Raw genomic sequence first — 21,359 nt, 5'->3', positions numbered from 1 at the left:
AAGGCTGACAGTTCAGTTCCCAGCTCCAAACAAGCAAGTTAATCCTAAAAACGGAAATACAGGAGGTTAACAACAAGGTGGAAACCATCTAAAAGAGTTTCAGCTGAAACCCAAATAAATGCACCAGAATGATGAAAATAGTAAAGAATTCAAAAGAAATGGAAAGTGTACCACAACATCTATCAGACATGGTGGAAGGCAGCAATGAATGACTGCCCGTGGAACAGGGTCGCCGGCGTTTATTGATGATGTGTCTGCTGGTAAAAGTCTGAATTGTATGGTGCTAGATTCTCTGCTCAGGTTCAGTCAAATGGATCTACACAGCGCTTCACAGTACAAATGGATCCTGCCAAAGAAACCCAAGAGTGTCTCAAAGCAAAGAGGTGGGAAACCTTTCAGTGGTCAAGACCTGATCTCCACCCGACAGAGCATGCTTTTCAGTTACTGAAGGAAAAGAGACCAACAAAGAAGAAGCAGCTGAAGTTGGCTGCTTCAAAGGCCTCGCGGAGCGTCTACAGGGAGGAGACAGTGTTTTGGATTCTTGACTATATCTTTAAAAATCAGAGCCAGTTATTAACAGTGCTACATTTAAAATGATGCAATGTTGCAATTTTGAGTTTGATCAATCACGACTCACATCTGGAGCATTCATGAAACAGTTCAGCTGAACGCTCTTTTAAAGCAGGATTTACAGTTTGACAAAAAGGCCTCCGTTTCTTCCAGTGTTCATATTCCTGCAGAAACATCACAGAGGAAATCTGTTTCCTCCATCTATGTTTATTGTGGGATTCATTTGGAACTGAGGGGTAGCTTCTATCTGATACTGTGCCCATGAAAGAGAACGACACAGTCCTGCAGAGCCATGGCAGATGCTGCTAATAGCTGAGATCTGAGACACTAACATGCCACTTCTTTGGTACAAATCTCTGCCACACAGATTCACTGAAATATTGCCCTGGCTTTCCTAAATATTACATTATATTACAGTATTATAATAAATATCATTGTGACATTTTCTTGGACTGGGAATAACACAGACAACTAAGAATGCTGCTGCTTAATACATCAGATAAACTCTCAGTTTTAACAGCTGTAAATCCACACGAGCACAACAAGCATGCTCAGCGGCAGACTACATGTGAAGGTTATTAATGTCCTTTATATGCCTTCATTGTGTTTCCGGTTGAGTTGAGTTGGCCAAATTAAAACGGTCATGCTATGCACATGACAACTCAAGAAAAAGAAGATTTTATCGATGCCATCTGCCATGCAGAGATCAGAATTTCAAATGAAAAAGATCAGAAATGTGAGGTTTCAAAGTGAAATGAAGAGCAGCTGCTGATTTTCTACAGTAGTTTTTTGTGTGTGTTTGTACACATTTATTTCTATTTATTTAATCCCAGCTGCTCCCAAAAAATAACAACAAAACTACTTATGGTGGTAATGGAGGTGAAAAAATAAGAAAAACAGTTTTGTGGTGGTTTTATTCAGAGAAGAGCAGGAAAAACAATACAAACACATGTGAACAGAGATAAGAAAGAGACAGTACCTGTGAGGCATCAAGCTTTCTCTTTTTTCTCCCTCAGCACAAAAGAACATCAACCTGCATTACATTATCATCACAATGATAAAAACATGACCATTATCAAAACTCTCATCCATCAAAGCATTACATACTGTATATGCTACACACATGTTGGAGGCACACTGACATGACACAGACTTTCTGACGATCGGTCCCATACGTACTGCCAGGATAGCGTCTTATCCACAACACGTCTGTCTGCAGTGCTGTGGATCAATCACTGTGTCACATGGCTGAAATATGCACCCACTCAGGATCAGTGTTGGTCAAGTTACTCGAAAAAAGTAATCAGTAACTAATTACTAATTACTTCCCCAAAAAAGTAATCCAGTTACTTTACTGATTACTTATTTTCAAAAGTAATTAATTACTTAGTTACTTAGTTACTTTTTAAAAACAGGATTTACAACCTGAAGAGGTGATAAAGGATAGCTCTTTCAGCCCAATTCTACTTTTTCTGCATAATCCATCATACAAAATGTAATCAAATGGAAAAGTATCTTTTTAAAACTTGTTTTATTAGTTTTAATCTTTTAACTTTATGCATCAAGCAAACATTAGATTATATGCAACATTCACTGACTGGAAGAAATTAGTTTAACATTTAAACCTATTTTCTGCACATTCCAGCTCATAAAATAAAATATTTTGTGTGTTTACACTCAGTCTTTCAAATAGATGCAAGTAAAACACAGCAGAAAATAAATAAAGTCAAAGACTCAGCGGTCCTGTTGCTCTATTTTCACCTGTAAAGCAGGAGTGGGGTAGGCGGAGGGTTACCCTGGTGCAGGTGTGCCGCGGTCAGTGGAAGAATCCGCGAGTGTCTCTGTGAGTTTCCCATTACGTCGTAGCTACTCGGTGCTTGTTGGAAGTTTAGGGGTTTTTTTCGTTGTAAAAAGAAGTTTTCTTCCCACGCACAGCGGACACTAATGTTTTTGTCACTTTTTATGGAACCAAACTCAAAGTAAGGTCAGTACTTCCACACTTTAAACGCTGCACGCTCATACTCTCTCTGCACTCGATATATGATCCACTGTTGATCTGCACACAGCTGTTGTCACGAACGTCGCACTCGCTTACGTCACTGTCATGAGACATTCTCGCAAAATAAATCATGGTTTTAGTAACGCAGTAACGCAGCGTTCCTACGGGAAAGTAACGGTAATCTAATTACCGTTTTTGCAGTAATCCCTTACTTTACTCGTTACTTGAAAAAGTAATCGGATTACAGTAACGCGTAACCCATCTCTGCTCAGGATAGTGGAGACAAACTGGACTCCATTTCAGTGAATCAAACTGGGATGACACAACCAGTTTTACGTTTACTTTCCACATGAGGTTGGATTTGTGTATTTATGTGTTTGTCTGTTTTCCATGAATAAATGAAATCATCGTTTTATATCTACTGTGTTTTTGTCAACGGCTAAAATTTGCTTGACAATCTGAAACATTTCAGTGAAGTCAAGTAGGTGACAAACAGTTTTTCATTACACTGTAGAAATATGCACTGCAGTGAAATCAAAGGGTTCACAGTACTGTGTGACCTATCAGGTCATTAAAGTAACATACAACACGCTTCAATGCAACTTTCCTTTGATTTAAAGAATAAATTCTCAGCTCCCAGGTGGTGTTAAATTTATCATATAAATAATTCACTAACTATTTTTGTATTCTGGCAAGAATTTAACAGTAAAATACTCTTTTTGCTTTCCCCTGCTAAGCTTAGCAGATTTAGATCATTTTGTTTTGCACTCTGAGCCTGCTTGTGTATTAAAGTATCTGCTATGATGATAATGATAAGCTCAGTGTGCGTCTTTGCTGAGGGTGACCCTGACTGCATGATTTTGGGTTGTCTGACAACAGGCTAAGATGTTGTGAGAGGATCTGTAGTTGACGAGCCAAAACAAACCAGTACATCTGACTGTATTGATTGCAGCTTATGTATGTTTAAATATCCGTCACCTACACCTGCTGATGTTTTGGTCTCTGTTTGCGTTTGTTAAATGTTCAGCTTACATTATATGCACATCACCCATATGTAACATAAGATTCACCCAAATTTCTGTCTGTGATTGAATTGTGATGCAGCTCTCCAACGGAGTTGCACCTCCTCCCAAGATAGAGGATCCACTGGATGCTAATCACTGTGCTATGATCCAATTTCTTTCATGGACAGTATATTTTTACAATCGTGTGATCTCACAAAAGCGAATCAAAGCAAACCCCTTTGACATCATGTCCTCTTTATGATAGATTAATAGTAGCAGCAGTTATTGGATGAACGGACTTCAGAACCCACAGAAGGGGATTCTCAACATGCATCAGATACCATCTACATGGGAGTGAAGCTGTTAATAATTGTATCATGCACTCCCAGATTTGGTCTGAATACAAAACGAAGAACGTCAAGAGACGTTTTCACCTGTGGTCCCAGGTGAGCCAAGAATGGTCTCTCCAGCGCATTAATTACACAGGATGTGAGGACAAGTGGTCAACAGTCATTAAGCTTAGGTGTGTGGTTCATTAAGTGCAGTTTGCAGACACAAATCAAACATGCAAAGTGTACATAGCCGCATTTGCCTACCTTTGCAACAACTGTGGTTGCTACAGGTTGTTGTTTAACGAGAGGACTACACTATGGTCAGACCTTCCAGTGCAGGGCATAGAGCAGCTCTAGCACCCCATCTTCTCAAGTGGGACAACGGACATACTATTGATGCAGTCTGTATTCCAACAGCTATCAATACCCAACCCACAGAAGCGTGCTTTCACAGGAACACGTCGGGGACTGACATTTCTATTCACCCAAAAACTCTGCAGGAACAAAATGATGAACGTGCAAAACATGGAGGAGTGAAAGCAGCAGAGTATGACAGGGTAGAAGAAAAGGGGCAGGTTGATGGAAATGCACATTGGCACAGAGAAGCAGAGAAAGTCAGAGACGAATGGCGTTCGAAGATGCACTCAGCTGTCTGTGGATGAAAGTAGATAGAGCTCACTGTATGAATGTATGGTTAAACGTGACTTGCTGTCTAAAGTGATGATCATTTTATCTCACTATTATTGTCATTATTATTTTATATTATTGTTCTGTTTATTTTTATCCTTCTGCCAAACTAATTTCCCCTTGTGGGACAATAAAGAAATTGAACTGAACTGAACTGAATTTAAAGTAGAAAAGTATCACGTCAGTATCAGTCCGCTTCCATTTCCATAAGGTTAATAACCTCATGCTAAACGCAGCTACTACAGTAAAAGGTACAAGTAATATGTAGGTCAGTCTATGAGCCCATAGCTATATGCTCTCCTCTGGTAACGTACCCTTTGACAACATCAACCACTTCCCCCTATGCAGCCAGGGCGACCTTGTTTGGGTAGTTTAACCATATCCATGAATGGCTCTGTTAGTCAAAAGCAACAGAACCTGTGGCTGATGAGCATGTTTATTTTATCAGCAGTACAGGGAAAAAGAACTCTGTGCTACTTCCAGCTGCTCCCTTATCACAGAGGGCAACTTTGCATGTTTGATTTGAGTTTTCAGTGGCTGCTCTTCCTGACGTAACCTCTCCTTCTCGAACCAAACAGGGGATCTTTTACTTGAACAGAGTTTCAGACAACCGATATTCTGGGTTCCTTGATGTGCTGCTGGTGCTCCTCAGAACACTGTAGCTTGAAACACTGCTGCATTTTTTTCACTAGCACAAGGAACTAACAAAGGGGTGCACAGTCACTGTGATAGCGTGACTGGTCTTCTTCTGTGGTGTGGGAGGGACCCAAACGGCTCTGTGGCTTTACCCAGTTTTAGAGGCCGTTCACACCACCTGGCTGCTGCCAGTAATGTGCAGAACTGCATCAGTCTTCTGGGCTAGTATTCTAACCTGTTTTAGCTGACACAACATATTACAGCCAAAAACAAATCTAGGTTTGGGCCCAGGGCTGGACATTCTGGTAAAAGCTGTAAGGCTATAAAGATAAAAATAAGAGATAAAACATTTTAAAATATGATTTGTTTGATCATCTAAAAATGTATTTCATGCCAAGATAATACTTCATATTTATGTGAATCTTCCCCAAAGTGCCTCATTTAGAGAAGGTCCAAAGCAGTCTCCCCAGTGATGGTTTACTGTAGCAGCCATGTTTAAATACAGTCCCCCTCAAACACACGTGCACAAGTGTATGTATAAAAATACAGTTCACTAGCTGGGCCCACGTCCTCATTTGAGGTTTGACAGCGTTTTAGTAGATAATGGTGAATGGTTGGCCATGTATTGAGCTGTGGTTTGGGGAAGGCCTCAGAGGAGACTGGCGGCTCATCATGTACTAAATAGAAGTTAAGAAGTTAAAGAATTGAAAAGGGGAGGGAGGGGCATGTAAACGAGAACGAACAGCTTGTAGAACTGGGGGAACACATATAGATGAGAACCAGAAGGAGCGTGTTTGGAGGCGTGGTCCCTGAAGTTCAGATACTTTATCTCCAAATATATAACTTCTATCAAAGGAACACAAATTCATTCATGTAGGTGCTGGATGGTGGAAATGATTAAAGCAGCACAAGAAAAGAGCAGCTAGTACAGAGGGAATATAAAGCAAACTAAAACTGAGCAGTAAAGGTACTAGCAACCACTATTGTGGAAGCTAAATACATAAAGAAATACATTTTCATACTCCACCAGAGACCCCAACACACCCCAGCCTCACTGGTGACTTGCCCCAGTCTGTGTCAATGCAGTGCACCCCCATGAAATCATATAACACAGCAGATAAAATGTATTTAGTGACTATTTCAACTAAACAGAGTTGGGACCAGTTCATCACAAAAACAATCGTTTAATGAATCATTTTAAAACAAGGCTGTTTAAGGTTATATTAGGCAGCCAAAACTAAAATATTTAGTGGTCGTTAATGGCACTTCGGGGAATGTCAGAGTCTCACAGAGACTGTAACAAATAATAAATAATGCTCTGTGGATATCAAAAGAACATTTCACGGTGAAGCTGATACTCTGGGCAGCAGCTGTTAATGTTGCCATAGACTGAAGCCAGGGGCTGTGAGCTTACCGCTTTCAGATGTCGGGCAATTTTTAATCAGTGCTGTCTGAAAAAAAAACAACAGTTTTTTTTGAATTGAGTGAATTCAGGATGAACTGACTCCAACATCAGTCTCATCACACAGTTTCAGATAATGGACCACACAGGACTGCGATCACACAACACACTCATGCAGTAATACAACGTAACAACTTTTGGCTTTAAACAAGTCACTGATACATAGTAATGAATCTTTCTATCAAAATATACAAATCAAGGAGATTTAGATGGCTAAATGTAGAGCTCCTGATTAAGGCTGTCACAATATACTGGCTTTCACAGTTAGTATTTCTTAGAGTTTGCAGATTCGTGTACCTTTGCTGGTTGGCTGATAGCAGAACCAGGCCGTGTGGTTGACGGTGAGTCAGCACTTTTTCACCTGTTTGATTCTTTCCACCAAGAATTCAAAGGCTTGGCGGTCAACAGCTAACTCTGTCTCAGACACACTAGAGGCTGTCTTTGGTAAGAGCATGTTCATGCTAACTAACCTAAATCCTTTGGTAGTTCTCGAGTTACATAACTTGCTGTTCACATTAATACTGATTTAGAGTCTTTCAGTCTCATTTGAGATTTGCTATTTAACGTTTCATATTTGAGGATCTGCAATAACACCAACACTGCTTTTTTAACTACATGGCAAATTTAGACACTTGAACCCAGATACACATGTGAAGGAAGCTGACACGCCTACTCACAGTCTTTATTTATTCACATGCCTATCTACCAGAATATTTAGCTGTCATCTGAATAGCTACTGTATCTGCTTCTCTCCGTTTTTCAGACCTGTAACAGCCAATGAAATTCTCAATTTAGTGTTCTATCTTAATTATAAGCAACATTGTAAAGATAGTTCTTAGTTTATCGTTTTTGGATACCATTTTTGCAGTAAGGTGTCATTAAAAATCTGATATTGTGACAGCTCCAATTCAGACAAAATAAAGCAACAGAGAGCAGAGTTTTGATACTCATAATGTAGAATCACATAGCCAGAAACTCAACTTATTACCCAATAAGGTGTTTTCATCAGATTTTGAAGAGGAAACAAGGATTTGATTTCACTTGTTATGTTGATGTTTGGTAAAAAACATGCAAGATTGCTATAAAAAAGCAACACTGAAAGTTAAATCTAACATGTCGAGGCTCTGGAGAACAAAAGACGTTGTGCAGACCAGGTGTCAGGCTATGTGAGACTACTTCTGCAGACAAAAGGAGATTAAGAACACAGGGTAAAATAGGTGGAAAGGAGGCAGTGCTATCCTGCAGCGAGTGGCAGGGAAGGTGGCTCCTGGGCATGTTGAAGCAGCAGCTGCATGGTGGTCAGCAGGAGTGAGATCCATCTCTTTTTCTCCCTCTCTTTCTCTCTTTGCTGGGTTGCAAAGGTGTAGATGGAAGAAAGTTGCTGTGCATGGCCAGCCTGACGTTCTCTGCTCTCTCACTGTCCCTCAATGTGTCTCTCTCTCTTTCCCCACAGTAGCCAGAGGTGCAAGATTGTCAGAGGTCGGAAATTGGCTGATATGAGAGTGTTTTGATTGGAGATGTAGAGGCAGGAGGCGTAGGAGTCTCGGTGTGATGGAGAACTATGTTCCGGGACAATTTTCAGGACTACACTGAATCCACAGTCAGAAACAGGCAAATAACAACTGAAGATTTGGCCACGGATTCACAAATCACTAAAAGGTTTCCTAAAAGAGCTGTAGTGAAGGTGAATATGTCCCCACAGAGAATTCATGCTGAAAACAGTCCTACCTTCAACATTACAGCAGCTCAAGTATTGCAAAAAGATAGGAGCACCTCAAACAGTCAACCTGTCTGAGTCTGACCGTACGGCTGAAGTTAAAAGGGAGACTTTGACCTACCTCGTCTGACCAGGTATGGTTTTGTGTAGTCCCAGCTCTCGTTGTCATTCTTAATAACATTCAGACGTGTTGGCTGTTGAAAAGAAAGATGAAAAAAGATTCACGATCTAGCTGGATGGATCTGTGATACCAAGGAGAGTCTCAGAAGCCACTGAAGAAAACTCCAAACACTGCAGTGCATCAACAGTTTATGAGTTTGTCACACATTTGTATACCTGTACAGTCATTTCATGACACAAAGCATAAAGTGCACAAAAAGAAATTAACCAATTTAATTTATTCATTTAAATTCTAAAATGTATTTTGAAATGTGCAAAATTTAAGAGTAACATTTGAGATTTAGTTCTGGTGTGGGTAAGGATCTATTACTGGTTATGCTGAGAACCCAAACAGGTTCAGTACACTTGATTTATTTGTATATAAAACTAACTCAGGTTGGTAGAAAGTAGATTTAACACATTCTGAGTATCGTTTGCCGCAGGAAACCTTGCAGTCAGGGTAAATCAGTGCTGTCTACATAGCACAAAAACACTGTGGATGCTGCTGATGTTTCTCTTACCCTTGCATATTCAATCTTTAGTGTACAGCAACCTGCATAGATGTCAGCTCCATTCAGAGCTGCTTTCGCCTTCTGAGCACACTGAACTGACTCAAATCTGCAGAAGCTTGGTTAAGGAGAGGACGTTCAAACACAGAGATATATAAATGACATACATTTGCAGATACTTATCCATAGCTACATTCAATAATGGCAATGAAACCACATAGACGCATGGGTAAAATACATACATTATTCCTTGCTCTGCATCTTCCTCACTCTTGTTGGGACTGTGGTTAATCCTGCACTTCTCCATGGCTGGTGCTAGCAACAGCAGCCTTTTGTGAATGTGAGGGCTTGTTACTAGTTGCTGGTTTGACTGTTGACCATGCAGCACCAGCAGACCAGACAGCTAACCTGCCGGTTAATTAGACACATTTTGCTGCATTTATTTGTTGTTTCTTTCTCTTTTTCTGGCTTTTCAGCTCCACCTTTTTCAAAATACACTCCGTTCTACAAGTTGTGTGAGTGCACAGCAAAGGTAGGTACTGTTAAGAGATTTGAGTGGGAAACACAGTGCCAGTAATGGAAATGAAAGAATGGGCTGCTGTAGCATGTAGGGCACCATCCCTTTAATTTACACATCTGACCAAAAGTGTGTCACCCCATTGGTCAAATGTCCAGTATGCCAGATTACCGTCCAGCCCAGCCTGGTATACTTAAGGACTCTGAGCACGCCTGCTCTCGTCTGATCTGGGAAGCTAAGCAGGGTTGGGGCTGGTTATTACTTGGATGGGAGACCACCTGGGAATACCAGGTGCTGTAAGCTTGGGTGGGGGTGGAGCAGGTCATCTACTGATTGGAAGGTTGGTGGTTCGCTCCCTGGTTCACCCTAGTCTGCATGCCAGATACCATTAGCCAACCCTAAGTTGCTCTCTGATGCATCCATCTGTGTGTGAATGTTAGTTAGTGAGCACTTAAAATCACAGCAGAAAGTGCTTGTGAATGTGGCACGCTGTATTAAGTTCTTTGAGGACTCTGAGTAGAAAAGAATCAGACCAGTTACTGTAGGACAAAAGGCAGGATACAAACTTGACTGGTCCCAGTCTGTTACAGTGCAAATAGAAAGAGACAGACACTTGTATGGGCGATTAAGAACCACCCACTAACCTACCCCTACTGTGACATAAGACACAATCCAATTTACATTTAGTGGCCAACAGAATATGAACATGGGTTTCTGTGTCGTGTCTAAGAGTCTTGTCTTCTGCCACTGCAGGCTGACACGCACTCCCACAGCCGTTAACATAAACCCCCCTCAGCAGTGTTTCCAAAACTCTCTGTTTTAGGATCCTTAAGCATGAGGGTTATGAATGACAAGAAAGAATGTAGCCCTGCATCAGACTGGCGACCTGTGCAGGTGTACCCTGCCTCTTGCCCTGTGGTAGCTGGGATAGGCTCCAGCCCCCCCACCGACCCTGATAAGGAAGAGTGGAAAAGAAAGGATGGATGATGGAAGAAAAGCACTAAATGATTCATGTCAAATAATGCATGAAAACATATCTCTCTGGATGAGTGTCAAGGATACAGTCAACCCTTGAAATTCACGAGAGTTATGTTCAAAGAGGACCCACAGATTGTGAAAAACTGCAGATTTTGGATGTGGTCAGAAATGCCTATTTTTATAGTTTAAACACCAAACGTGAATTTAGGCAGGATCTTAGGGCTTTCACAAAAAACATTGCCGTGTCCAAATTCATAGGCTGCATCCTCCTGAGGACATGGCCTTCGCGGTCTAGGTGCGCCAGGTCCTCCGAAGGCCGGGTAGGCCGGAAGCGAGCAGCTGTGAAATTGGACGGTGAAGCCTTCAGATCTGCGTCACCGCTGTCTCAGGGGCGTTTAATGAACTCGGCCGTCTGCTCCTTGCTGTCTAAAATATAACAGGACACTGGAGTAAACTCTCGACCGTCTCACACTACTGTTTAATCAGTTTTCTGTTTGACGTTTATTCAGCTGTGTAAAAACTAGAACTTTAATCTCAGCCAAACCGATTTACTCAGGAACAAATAAAAGACTGAAAAAAGCCAAACAATAACATTTTGAAATTATCTAAGTGACTCATATGTCATGTTTAACCTGAGTAGTGAAAGACGGCGGGTGTTTTGAAAACGATGTGCTGGGAGTCCGCTGTTCTCGCCGGCTCTAGTGAGGCTTGAACCCCGGGCTAGCTATCGAGCTGGTGGGTAACAGACGTCTCGGAAAACGTCGGAACGCTTTTACAAATATGTGATGTCTTGATAAACCGAGCAGATATTTGAAGTTTACGCAGCTACATTCTGAAAATATCTTAAAAGTTTGTTTTGTGTCCCAGAAACAGTAATAAGAGTAATATTAAAACTAACAGGGCTCTAGACTAACTTTTTGTCATGGGCGTACCACCACAAAAGTTAGGCGCACACAGATTTTATAATAATTAATATAATGTGTTTTTCTGGATACACTGTGCTTTCTCAGCATTCAAAGATTGATGACACCGTGTCAGAGCACTGGGTATTAATTTCAGAAGCATCAGGCCTTAACAGAAAAGTTAGCAATAGTTCTTTTCCTATTACAGCTACATCCACGTCTGTCGTGCCTAGGCTGCTCATAGGGCTGGGTATCATCACTGATTTCTACAATCCATTCGATTCCGGTTTTCAAAGTCCCGATTCGATTCAACTTAGCCTCAGACAGTCAGAAATATTATAATTCTGATCATTTATCAGCACTGACTTCATCAGAATTGTGAACATCACAGCAGATGCCTTTGTGTGAAAGTAACTGAGAATAAAACACAGAAAAACATGAAGGAGATTTTCCTGGTCTGGCTTTTTATAGCAGATAACCTTAAAAATATTCTACAATGTTCTGCATATGAAGTTTAAATTTCTTCAGTATTGAACAACAGAAAAAATAGGCTTTCTTGTCCGAGGTCATTTAAGTGAAAAAAAGAAAAGAAAAAGACAGCAGCCACAGCGCTGTAAACAACGGTAGACTGGTGGGTAATAAGCAAATGAATAATACAGAAAACAGAGATTGGAGACGGGAAACTGTTCTTGAAGTACAGAGAGAGAGAGAGAGAGCTAGCTGTGCATGGAGTGTGATTTTAATAGTCGTGGAAGCAAAACAGCAAAATTCATGACGACATTGATCAAATGTGAAGCGCAGTTTGCTGCTTCTTTTGCTGCTGGCTCGGTGAATTTTGGTTGGAGACACAAAACCTGCAGCTCAGAATCAGCGCAAAAAGACGTAAACACAGCGCGGACCGGACGCATCAGAACCGCTAAGCTCCGACAGCGTGTCCGTCTACGGGCCGTCGGGTGAGAAAGCCTAGAAAGACAAAGCTGATTCTGATGCGTCGGGTCTGTGTTTACGTCTTTGTGTGGAGTCCGTGTACCTGCTCTCATTTGCTGTTTGGTTGTTGTTGAAATGGTTTTGTGAGCTTTAATCTGAGAATCTGGCATTTCTGGCAAAAACACAGTTATATTTAAAAGTCAGGATTTAATGAATTGATATCGCTTTATTCAAGCTACTCACCTCCCACTTCCACCTGCACTTTCAACTGGACCACGGCCAATCAGAGAGGTCCCGCCCCTTACTATCTCTGATTGGTTTAGTCCACGATAGGGGCAAAATGTGTGTCTGTTGTTGACCACAGGGAAGGTTGCAGTTTTTTTTTTTTGCTACCCGAACATTTGGTCGCACAGGTGCAACCAAATATCTTTTTTTAGTCGCACCACTGAAAAATTTGGTCGCATTTGCGACCAAATTGGTCGCACTCTAGAGCCCTGACTAAGTAGCTGCCGCCATTGTTGTAAACCGAAATTGGCTTTGAATTCTGGGATAGGTTGGGCCACGAAGGATACACCTGTATCCCGTCACTGTGACGTAATCGGCCTACAAATGCGGCACCGGAAGGATGCAGCCCATGTATTTGGACACGCCCCATGAGAACACTCGGTGACACACTGAAGATAGCTACGTGTGGTAAACTGTTATGATGCAGAGTGTGAGGAACACACAGATTCACCCACTCAGTAAGGATACTCCACCATGGCTTGGATTCCATTTCGTTTAAAGATGACGATCCTCAGCACACTGCCAATGGGGTTACATACAGTGTACAGAACATCCTGCATCAATTTGGACACACACACACACAAAAAGACAAAATGCAGCATTAGCGTTAATCTATGAGTTTCTAATGGTGAGACCTTCATGTATGAAGGTTAAGACATGTAACTGGAACAGTGATGGTTTTGTATTTTTAACTCCATTCACTTTTATGTATATATTTCTTTATAGCCAAATCACAATGGCAATCATGACAAATATAACTGAGACACCTGATGTAGCAGAAATTTATGGAAGCCCGTTTCCGCCACAAAAAAAAAAAAAAAGGATCCATAACTCAAAATTTCGAGTTATTTTCTCAAAATTTCGAGTTATTTTCTCAAAATTTCGACATATTAACTCGAAATTTCGATTTATTAACTCAAAATTTTGAGAAAAGCAACTCGAAATTTCAAGTTAGCGCTGCCAATCAGTAATCTACGTGAATGACGTCCTTTCCTCGTTACCCGGAAGCTGAAGCCCTCAGCAACAAATGCTACAGCTAAGCTACCGGTATTACATCCAGTCGTGAATGCACAGATTGCTGAGTGTTTTCAGCCTGGCTTCACAAATGATGAAATCCCCGTGTTATTAGCTGAATCACATGGTGTTACTATCAGCAAACGTACTCGCGAAAGAGAGCAAATTTGTTGGGATCTGTTTTTGAGTGCGCGTTCCTCTCAGAATCAGAATCAGAAAGGGTTTTATTGCCAAATGTTGAGCAGGTTTACAACATTAGGAAATTGCTGCGGTGCTTCAGTGCAAACATAGTGTCATAAATTACGCTTAAATAGACATGAAAATAAAAATAAGAATAAGAATTAAAAGTGCTACGTAGATAGATACAGTATATACATGAGTGCAGGTGGTGATCAGTGCCAAACATGGAATGATGCAGTGAACACAGCGTAGGGTCATGTGTTAGTGGTGGGAACAGTCATACGGTTATTGTTCGTGTGTCCAACAGCAGAGGGGAAGAAACTGTTCTTATGGCGAGAGGTTCTGGTGCGAATGGGCCGGAGCCTCCTGCCCGAGGGGAGCATATGCTTCCGGGTAACAAGAAAGCGACCTCATTCACGTATATTTTTGATTGGTAGAGCTAACTTGAAATTTTGAGAAAAGTAAATTTTGAGTTATATTTCTCAAAATTTCGAGTTAATAAGTTGAAATTTTGAGAAAATAACTCGAAATTTCGAGTTATGGATACTAGCTTTTTTGTTTTTATTTAGTGGCGGAAACGGGCTTCCATAGAAATTACACAAACACATTCTGGTGTAAAGTTTTGGTGATGGTTAAGTTAGGCACAGGCGACATATGTTGAACATAAATTTAAAAAATATATGCAAATGGAGATCGTAACACCACACTTGCAGGGATGATGAATACAAAAATCAAAAGAGTTGATGTTTGTGCAAAGTTCTGCTCAGATTGCCCCTCCATTTAAAGAAGACAGACGGTACGACTTAATTATGAGTTATAAATGATTAAAAAACACGCAAGATATAAACCACATCCATCAGCAGATCATAAAGACTATGAGTTATTGTTCGAAGAAGAAGGTACACTTAAGAAAAGAGAGCTGAGATGTCCCTCTGGATCTGTATGTGTGTTTACCGTTGTTATAGGGTAGAGTGGGTTCTGTATGGACAGCAGAAGCACTTTGTTCCCACTGTTGGGGTTGTCAGCATTTGTAGGCCTGGTGATTCTTTTGGATGTGGAATAATTAAAGTATGCTTGTTGACCTGATGACAAAATGAAAAATATAAACACAAACAGTATGCTACATTTGAGTATATGTTACCAAGTAAAAAGGAATGGAAGCAAAGACCTGCGATGTATACTGGCTCCTTGGCTCCACAGGACACACAGCGGTCTGCACTCTCCACTGCAGAGAATTCCACCAAGGCCTGACGCTTGAATGGCATCATCATCACATAACTGAAAGCATACGCACAAACACCTGGATAAGACATGGACTGCTGAAAACTGTCTCCCCTTTATACAAGTTCCTTTGACGGGTCACTCTGGCAGCTATACTGCAGTTTTCTAATCTTATAAACAGCACATTTGTACAATGACTGAAACCAGCTTGTAGAAAACCCCTGTGATTTGTGTATATAGACTGTTCCACGGACCCCCTCTAACCACTGCTAAGATGGTACATTCCTCCCATCCCTTGTTTGTGTTTGCGCTGGTCCACCTTGATAGCGCTGGTGGAGCTGGGCTGTTGTACTGAACATGTGTAGTGCGTGTGCGTGAATGATAAGTAAGTGCCTTGTATTTGTTTGTTCTATGGTTGTAACTTATCATATACTTAGCTATGTACATTGGGTGATGCTTAGTAGAGTTTTCCAGCTGTTCGTGTAGCCACGAGACACTGTATATTCACGCTGATTTGACCAAAATGGCGCTACCCTTGTGAACTGAGCTGCCCAAAGTAAAGATGGAGTCTATCCCTGTGCAGCAGCCCATTTGTGTCCACCAGGGGGTGGTGTTTAGTCATTTCTGTTCAACCCTTTCTGTATTATTTAGACCAGTTTGGTTGACTTTAATTGTTTGCTAATTGTAATTTCTGTTATTTTACAGAACCACACACACACATATACATATACTCACACGAATTCACTTCTGGAGATGTTTGGATTAAAAGAACCCTAATTATCATTGCTGTGGACCCTCTCTTTCATCATATAAGTCACCTGTGCCTTCTGACCGAGGATAGGAAAATCCTGCTGTAATTTGCCAGTCTATTAAGCACACACATGTCCAGTTCAAGTGGTCCTTCGAGCCGGATTAATTACAGCATTTCCTAACATGGCGACATCCCGATATGATGAAGAACAACAAGGTGCCCGGCAAAGGAGACCACACAGGGCTCCAAGATATCTGGATGACTTCATCTGGACCTATCTCCCACAGCCGACTAACCCAGTTCCACCGAACACTAACGCAGCTACTCCAATACACCAAATCGCTGGCATCGATGGCTCACCAGAGATGGAGAGAATAAGGAGGATGGAGCAGTGTGTTACCCAGGTACAGGAGCAGATGAGGGAGATACAGAGCGCTATACAAGTGTCTTTGAACTTTGGCCAAAGAACCCCCCAAGTACAGTTACAAACCCAGGTCCGGAGCCATAGTATGCCTTTACTAACTGTGGATAATAATCCTACACAAGCTCCTCCTATGGGCGGACTAGAAAACATCCCTCCCATATCTCCAGTAATACCTAGCCCTCAGTTTCATACTGTACAGCAGACCTCCCCTTCCACAGCTCATCATGTTGATAACCCTCAAATATTACAGTCAACAGCTCCTACTCTCCCTGTTAACCGACCTATTCCTCAGCCCCCTCTATACGTCCACTCTTCCATGCCATCAGCTGCTCAGCCAACACCAGTGGTACCCCGGTCTGCATCTACAGCAACAGAACAGCCACATCCTCCCTGGTATCAGCAAAGAGACCTGAATTGGCAGTCATCAACCCCACAGTGGTCTGTGCCACACAGTGCTGCTCAGTTTAGTATCCCTGGCACTATGCAGTACCCTGTCACGCTGCCGCCTGGCATGCCCTCTCCAGGCTATCCGCTTTGGACTTCAGGCCCACCTCTCAGTCAGCCATACGTTACACCAGTGCTGCCACCTGCTGTTAGCTCACAGTATACCTATCGGCATCCTGCTCCAGCTGCACCTGTCAGTTCACAGCATGATGTAATTCAGAGCAGCCCACAACACTCCTCATCTCTGCTTTCCTCTCAGAGACCGAACTTGATGGAGATGGCTATTTCCTCTTCTTATGGCATCCCAAAACCCAACCTGATCCGCTTCACCACAGGAAAAGAAAGTGATTTCCTGCTACTGAAGAAAGGTCTGGATGGAGTTTTGGGACCACACCCACATCTGTCTGAGGATTACAAATTCCAAGTACTTCTGGATCATCTAAAGTTTCCTCCTGCGTTTCAGCTTGCAAAGAGGTATGTGCATGACACTATGCCCTTCAGTAAAGCAATGCAGGCTCTACAGCAGCGCTATGGACAACCACGCCAATTAGTCCAAGGTGAAATTAACAACATTTTGAGAGCTCCCACAGTGAAAGCTGGAGATGCACAGGGGTTTGAAGACTTTGCTCTATCAGTTAGTAGTTTGGTGGGACTACTAAACTCCATGGAAGGAGCTGCTAAGAGCGAACTAGAGTGTGGTTCCCATGTGGACAGGCTTTTGAGTAAACTCCCCTTCTCCTATCAAGACAGTTTTGCTGAATATTGTCTTGCAAAGGGCATCTTGCAGAGTGACTCAGCTAACACCTATACTCTCCCTGACTTTGCACAGTGGTTGGAGAGGAAGTCACAGGCCATACAGATATCACGAAGGGCTACAGAAAGCTACATATCTGATAAACCCCGCTCAGATCGCAGAGACAAGTCATCACGACCATTAAAGACATCCTCATCAGTCTACTATGGCACTGACAAGCCTACAACACCGACGGCTAATACCACTTCAGCCCCTACTGACAGTAAAGAACCTATGAAAGGGAAGAAAAGAGAGAAATTTAAGCCCTACTGCCCCTTCTGTAGCAGTACAGAACATTACTTGAGTTCCTGTTCTGACTTCAGTAAGCTGAGTACTACACAGATTATTACATGGATTAATGACAATAAGAGATGCTGGAGATGTGGTCGGAGTCACCAGCCTGACAGTTGCAATCTGAAGAAACCTTGTGCCACCTGTGGAGAACAACACCTGCAGATCCTTCATGAAGCTGCCTCTCGCCCAAACAAGAGTATCCTGACATTGAGTACAGCCTCCAGCATGGTGTATTTGGACCAAGTCACTCATTCAGGCAGAGTCATGCTTAAAGTGGTCCCAGTTACCCTCCACAACAATGGGCGATCTCTGTCCACCTATGCCATTCTTGACGATGGATCAGAGCGGACTATTGTTTTATCTGCAGCGGTTCATTACCTGCAATTAAATATCACAGAGGAGTCCCTCAAACTACGAACCATCAGGCAGGAGGTGTCACAGTTACAAGGCGCATCGGTTTCTTTTGAACTGAGTGCACCCAGCTCTCCCCAAATCAAACATCACATCAGACGTGTCTTCACTGCTAAAGAACTTAATCTGGCAAAACAATCCTGCCCAGTGGACATGCTCCGTCAGAGATATCCACATCTGGCCGACGTTCCCATCAAAGCATTTAAGGATGTGCAGCCTATGCTTCTTATAGGCTCAGATAATGTCCAGCTCATCACCCCTCTGTCACCTGTCAAAGTCGGTCCACTAGGCAGCCCTGTTGCTGTCAACACTAACCTCGGTTGGGCAATCCAGGGACCAGCTACCTTTCTACACCTACCTACTGAAGCTTCATGTCTGCACACATCCCTGTTACCATCTCCTTCTCAAGCGTTAAGACAGAACGTTGAGAAGCTGTGGCAGTTAGATGTGCTCCCCTTTCGATCAGAGAAAGAGGTAACTCGCTCTAAACAAGACAAAGAGGCACTGGAGTTACTGCAGAAAACCACAGAAAGTGTACAGGTGGATGGAGTAGCTCGTTATGCTACTCCTCTGCTCCGCCGCAGAGACTCCACTAAACTACAAACTGACCATGACGCAGTGATGGCTCTCCTTCGGTCCACAGAGAAGCGCCTGATTAAAGATCCTGATCTAGCGGCTGTGTACAATGCAGAAATACACAAACTGGAACAAGCAGGTTATGTAAGGAAACTCACTCCTGAAGAGGCAAACCGCACAGATGAATCCTGGTTCATTCCCCATCATATTGTGCATCATAACAATAAGCCTAGGATAGTTTTCAACTGTTCCTTCCAATACAGGCAAGACTGTCTTAACGATCAGCTGCTACCAGGTCCAACTCTCGGTCCATCCTTAATAGGTGTCCTGTTGAGATTTAGGGAGCACCCTGTTGCTGTGAGTGGGGACATACGAGGTATGTTCCATCAGGTGCGGCTTCTTCCGCACGACCGGCCCCTGCTGAGATTCGTGTGGAGAGATATGGAAAGAGATCGGAGCCCGGACATTTATGAGTGGTGTGTCCTGCCCTTTGGAACCACATGCAGCCCCTGTTGTGCCACGTATGCCCTTCAGCGCCATGTGCAGGATCATAAAGATGGCAATGAACAAGTACTAGACTCAGTGCTGCGCTCATTTTATGTCGATAACTGTTTGCAATCTCTGCCCTTTGCTTTGCAGGCACGACCACTTGTCGATAACATCAGAGAGTTGCTATCTACTGGTGGTTTCGAAATCCGACAGTGGGCAAGTAACTACCCAGAGGCCATTGCTCATCTCCCCTCTGAAGCAAAGTCCCCTACCTGCGAGCTGTGGTTGACTGAACACCAACCAGATCCCCAAGAACCAACCTTAGGCTTGGCATGGCACTGCTCCACAGACCAGATTGCCTACAGATGTCGGCCAGTGGTTCCTCAGGAGTCAACCATGAGAAATATCTACAGCATCCTCGCCTCTCAATACGACCCACTGGGCTTCATCATCCCCTTCACGACCCGGGCAAAGGTTATTGTTCAACGTCTGTGGCAGAATGACAGGAACTGGGATGATCCCATCGAGGGCGAGTTACTTCAGCGGTGGCAAGAGTGGGTGAGTGAGCTACAGTATCTACAAGAAATCTGTCTGCCTAGATGCTACATAGCCCCAGCAACCCAAGAGGGAACTTTCCAGCTGCATGTATTCTGTGATGCGTCAGAGAGTGCTTACGGAGCAGTGGCATATTTGAGATTTAAATCGGCAGAACATGAGGTTCACACTGCCTTTATCATGGCCAGATCACGTGTAGCTCCCCGCAAGAAACTGTCAATTCCCCGTTTAGAGCTGTGTGCTGTACTGGCTGGGGCACAACTGTCTAGACTCCTCCTCAGTGAGCTTACTCTGCCCATTAGTGAGACTACTTTATGGACCGATTCTACCACTGTGTTGAACTGGATCCAGTCCGAGTCCTGTCACTATAAAGTGTTTGTAGGTACTCGTATTGCCGAAATACAGGAGCTGACTGAGGCCGCCAGCTGGAGGTATGTCCCCTCGGCTTTGAACCCAGCAGATGACATCACCCGGGGAAAACCATTACGTGAGCTGTCAAAACCTAGCCAGTGGATGGATGGGCCCCCCTTCCTGAGACAAGCATCTGAGCAGTGGCCAGCACGACCTACTGTGAGTACAGACACTGAAGATAATACTGAGTTAAAGAAATCAGCTTTCTGTGCCTATGTCACTACAGATTTGGCACAGTCTGATCCTGCATACAACACCTGGGCTGATTTGGTGCAGGCCACCCACCTGTCTTCTCACGGGGCGGCTGGCCTCCCTATGTCAGCAGCACAACGACTAGAGACAGAAGTTCAAATTCTCAAACAGGCGCAACAAGAAAGCTTCCCTGTTGAAGTACACACACTGAAATCTGGGAAAGAGGTGTACAAAGACAGCAGACTGAGCAACCTTTCTCCCGAATATGACAGTCAGCTTGGCCTCATACGAGTAGGTGGACGTCTCCGGCGAGCAGAGCAGATGGATGTTGACACTCTGCATCCTATCGTGTTGTCACCAGACCATCCTACTACTCAGCTCATCATCAAAGACTATGATACACGTCTCTTGCATCCTGGCCCAGAACGTGTCTTTGCCGAATTGAGACGCAGGTATTGGATTTTAAGAGGCAGACAGGCCATAAGGAAGCATCAGTATCGCTGTTTGGAGTGTAAGAAGTGGAGAGCCAAGCCTGTTTCACCGAAGATGTCTGATCTCCCTGCTACCCGCTTGCGATTAAATCAGCCGCCATTCTGGTCCACAGGAATTGACTGTTTTGGCCCTTTCACTATAAAGATAGGCAGGAGACAAGAAAAACGGTGGGGCATTATATTTAAATGCCTTACGACCCGCTGCATTCACCTCGACCTTCTCACTGGTATGGACACTGACTCCTTTCTCATGGCTCTGCGCAGATTTATTGCTCGAAGAGGAAAACCCTTTGAAATACTGAGTGATCAGGGCACCAATTTCAGAGGAGGAGACAGAGAGCTGCAGGAGGCATTCAAAGTGATGGAGCCACGACTGCAGGAGAAGCTCAGTGAACAGAGCATCACTTTCCACTTCAACCCTCCGCATGC

At 43.1% G+C, this 21,359-nt stretch overlaps 1 protein-coding gene across 1 annotated transcript in view; it reads right to left on the bottom strand.

The window, feature by feature from the left end:
- Window positions 1-21,359, bottom strand: part of LOC113034664 (heterogeneous nuclear ribonucleoprotein L-like) — a 72,554-nt gene that overhangs the window by 20,144 nt on the left and 31,051 nt on the right. The window contains exons 3-7 of the mRNA XM_026189472.1: window positions 15,047-15,156; window positions 14,833-14,960; window positions 13,153-13,238; window positions 9,088-9,184; window positions 8,529-8,601 (exon numbers count right to left, since the gene is read on the bottom strand). Coding sequence (XP_026045257.1) covers window positions 8,529-8,601; window positions 9,088-9,184; window positions 13,153-13,238; window positions 14,833-14,960; window positions 15,047-15,156 — 494 coding nt within the window. The remainder of the gene's footprint in view (window positions 1-8,528; window positions 8,602-9,087; window positions 9,185-13,152; window positions 13,239-14,832; window positions 14,961-15,046; window positions 15,157-21,359) is intronic.

This window comes from Astatotilapia calliptera, chromosome 13, assembly GCF_900246225.1.
Source record: "Astatotilapia calliptera chromosome 13, fAstCal1.2, whole genome shotgun sequence".
In the NCBI taxonomy this organism is placed as follows: domain Eukaryota; kingdom Metazoa; phylum Chordata; class Actinopteri; order Cichliformes; family Cichlidae; genus Astatotilapia; species Astatotilapia calliptera.
Note: the sequence above shows the minus strand (reverse complement) of the source record. Positions and strands in the feature narration are given on the sequence as shown.